The sequence below is a fragment of the Trypanosoma grayi genome (assembly GCF_000691245.1).
Source record: "Trypanosoma grayi strain ANR4 Tgr_1251_V1, whole genome shotgun sequence".
Lineage (NCBI taxonomy): Eukaryota > Euglenozoa > Kinetoplastea > Trypanosomatida > Trypanosomatidae > Trypanosoma > Trypanosoma grayi.
This window is the reverse complement of record NW_008826870.1, coordinates 1,784-4,177: the sequence shown is the minus strand read 5'-3', so window position 1 is coordinate 4,177 and position 2,394 is coordinate 1,784. Positions and strand designations below refer to the sequence as shown.

The following is a 2,394-nucleotide window of genomic DNA, read 5'->3' as shown; positions in this document are numbered from 1 at the left end:
CGGCGAGCCACCGCGCCGCCTACAACTCCACCTACCGTCTCTCCGTCCGTTGCGGTGGCTGCTTCGTCAGAGGGCAATCTGCCGTCGGCGCCACTCCGCTGCTGCTGCCGGCGCTTTTTTTCTGAGGCCAATGAGCGGATATTTGAGGTGAGGCTGCGGGAGACGCCATCCGCTGAGATCTGCTGCTGCTGCTGCTCCCCCTCCCCCCCCTCCGCCATCTCATCACCGCCCCATTCCTCCTCTTGCGTCTGCTTCGTTTGCTTCTTATTCTTCCGGAGGCGCCGGCGCGCCAGCTCCTCGTCTCCGCCCTCATTCGTCGCCATTGCGTCCTCCTCGCTCTCTACGTCGCCATTGGCCTTGAGCTTCAACTTGCGGTTCTTCTTCTTTTTCGTCTTTGCCGGGATGGGCGAGTCGTCGGCGAGGCTCCAGTCCTCCGGGAGGAAGGAGCGCTCACGCCGTTTGCGGCGCCGCTGCCGCTGCAGCTCCTTCTTGCGCGCCTTCTCCGCCTCGACGTCCGCGTCCTTGCGCTCGAGCAGCGTATCGGCAACCACCACACCGCCAAGCCGCAGCGCGTCACTGGGGCGACGCAGGCGGTGACAGTTCAGAACCTCGGGTGCGGGCTTCGGCTGCATTTGTTTGTTCTTCGCCTTTTGCTTGGGGCTCCACAGGTATTCTGGGCTCCTCCGCCCTCTGGCGAACCGGTCCTTGTTGTTATTGCTGTTGTTGCCGAGGAGGCCGAGGAGGGTGTTGCGCAGCTGCATGGAGGAGGACTCTTGAGACGGCAAACTCGCGATGCGGTCGCGCAGGGACGGCATCAGAGGTACGACCCCCGGCGCCTCTTGCGCCGACTCCACACCAGCTGAATGCCGCAATACCACATCGTCTAGGCTGAAGGGAACCGGGAGACCCGTGGGCTGTGCCGATGTGTGGGGGGCACGTAGTGGCGGCAGGTGCAGCGGCGCGGCGGCCGCCGCGGTACCCCCTGATGCTCGACGTGATTGCACGAACGGGTGTTGGTATTGCGGATAACGCTGCTGCTCCTGCTGTGGGTACTGGAGTTGGCGCAGAAGTGGATGCCCGCGCTCCAGGTATTGGCGCCCGAGCAAAAGGGCCCGCTCAAACACCAACTGCGTTTCCTGTTTCAACTGCTGCAGTTCGTGTTGGCCGCCGCTCTCACCACCCTTGTGCTCCACCGCCAGAGCAAGCTGCTCGAGCTGGCAGCCGAGGTTGTACAAGGCAACAGGAAGCAGTTGGTTCACCTCCGTTCCAGCTTTACCTCTTTCTTCCAGATTCTTGGCGTGGACGCTTAGAGACGTCAGCATCTGCACCGCCGCACGGTGGTTCTTTACCGCCTTCTCATGCTGTCCGACGAGGCCACGCAGCACCGCGATCCGCATCTCGCTCTTGGCGAACTGTAAGATGCCGCAGTCCTCTTCAAGTGCGGCCAGCTGGCGCGTTGTGTAGTCGTCGTCGTCGTTCGGCGTCCCGCCTGGGGCCGTTGCTTCCGTTGAAGCAGCAGCTGCCCGCTCACGCCGCACAATCGCCGCCACCCGGCGCTCGAGTCTGTATGCATCCTTTGCGTGCTGTATCGCGACGAGGTTCTCACGTTGCTCTAAACTGTTCTTGTTGTTGTTGCTGTTGTCATCATCGCTGTGCCCCATGGCGGCAGCCACACCACTGTGCGTCAGCAACTCCCGCAGCAGCACATGCGTCTCCCGCACAAGCAGCAGCATCTGAGCTACGGCGAGGGGCGGCAGCATCTTCACAATCGTCGTCGTGTTGTTCGACACGGAGGCATCGCTGCTGCGCTTCCGCCCCATGTCGTCGCCGAGGCAACAGACGCAAATATCAGACCCAATCGCCTCCGCGTGCTGCAGCAACTTCAGCGCCTGTGTGCGCGTCTCGTTTGCCCGCTGCTGCGCCGTATAGCTGCTGTGCGCCTGGGCCGCCTCGGCGGAATGTGCCCGCATCATTGCCTTGGCCTCCCGCTGCAGGTGCTGCACGGCGTGGGCCAGGACGTGTGGCGTAGTCTCCGGGCGCTCGTGCGGCAGCAACGCCCGCAACGCCTCGCACTGCTCCAGCAGCGCAGCGGCATCCGCAGCAGAGCCGCCCCCCGCCGCCGGTGCCGCCATTCGCGCCGCACACCCGCACGCCTCTAGCGGAACGCAGTCACCCAGCCAACGAAGGAATACGTGTGCGCGTGTAGGTGTTACGGCGCGTCACTGCAGACGCCCACACACACACACACACGCAGTCGTTCCCGCCTTCTCCCTTTCGAGAAGTCTCTCTCTCTCTCTCTTTCTCCCTCTCCTTTTTCCCCTGCCCACTCCCTTCCTTTTGGCTTTCCTTGCGGCACAACACGAGAGAAGCGAGGGGAGACGCCAAACAACACCA

The 2,394-nt window shown here is 63.3% G+C and overlaps 2 protein-coding genes across 2 annotated transcripts; both read left to right on the top strand.

Annotated features, from left to right (window-relative positions):
- Nucleotides 1-1,073: 1,073 nt before the first annotated feature.
- DQ04_12511010 (hypothetical protein) lies at nt 1,074-1,310 on the top strand (the record flags this gene model as incomplete). Its single annotated transcript, XM_009316757.1, has 1 exon — nt 1,074-1,310. One exon carries the CDS (start codon nt 1,074-1,076, stop codon nt 1,308-1,310), a length of 237 nt encoding a protein of 78 aa, XP_009315032.1.
- A 396-nt stretch (nt 1,311-1,706) lies between these two features.
- Nucleotides 1,707-2,159, top strand: DQ04_12511000 (hypothetical protein; the record flags this gene model as incomplete). The annotated part of the gene is made up of 1 exon (XM_009316756.1): nt 1,707-2,159. One exon carries the CDS (start codon nt 1,707-1,709, stop codon nt 2,157-2,159), a length of 453 nt encoding a protein of 150 aa, XP_009315031.1.
- Nucleotides 2,160-2,394: the final 235 nt, after the last annotated feature.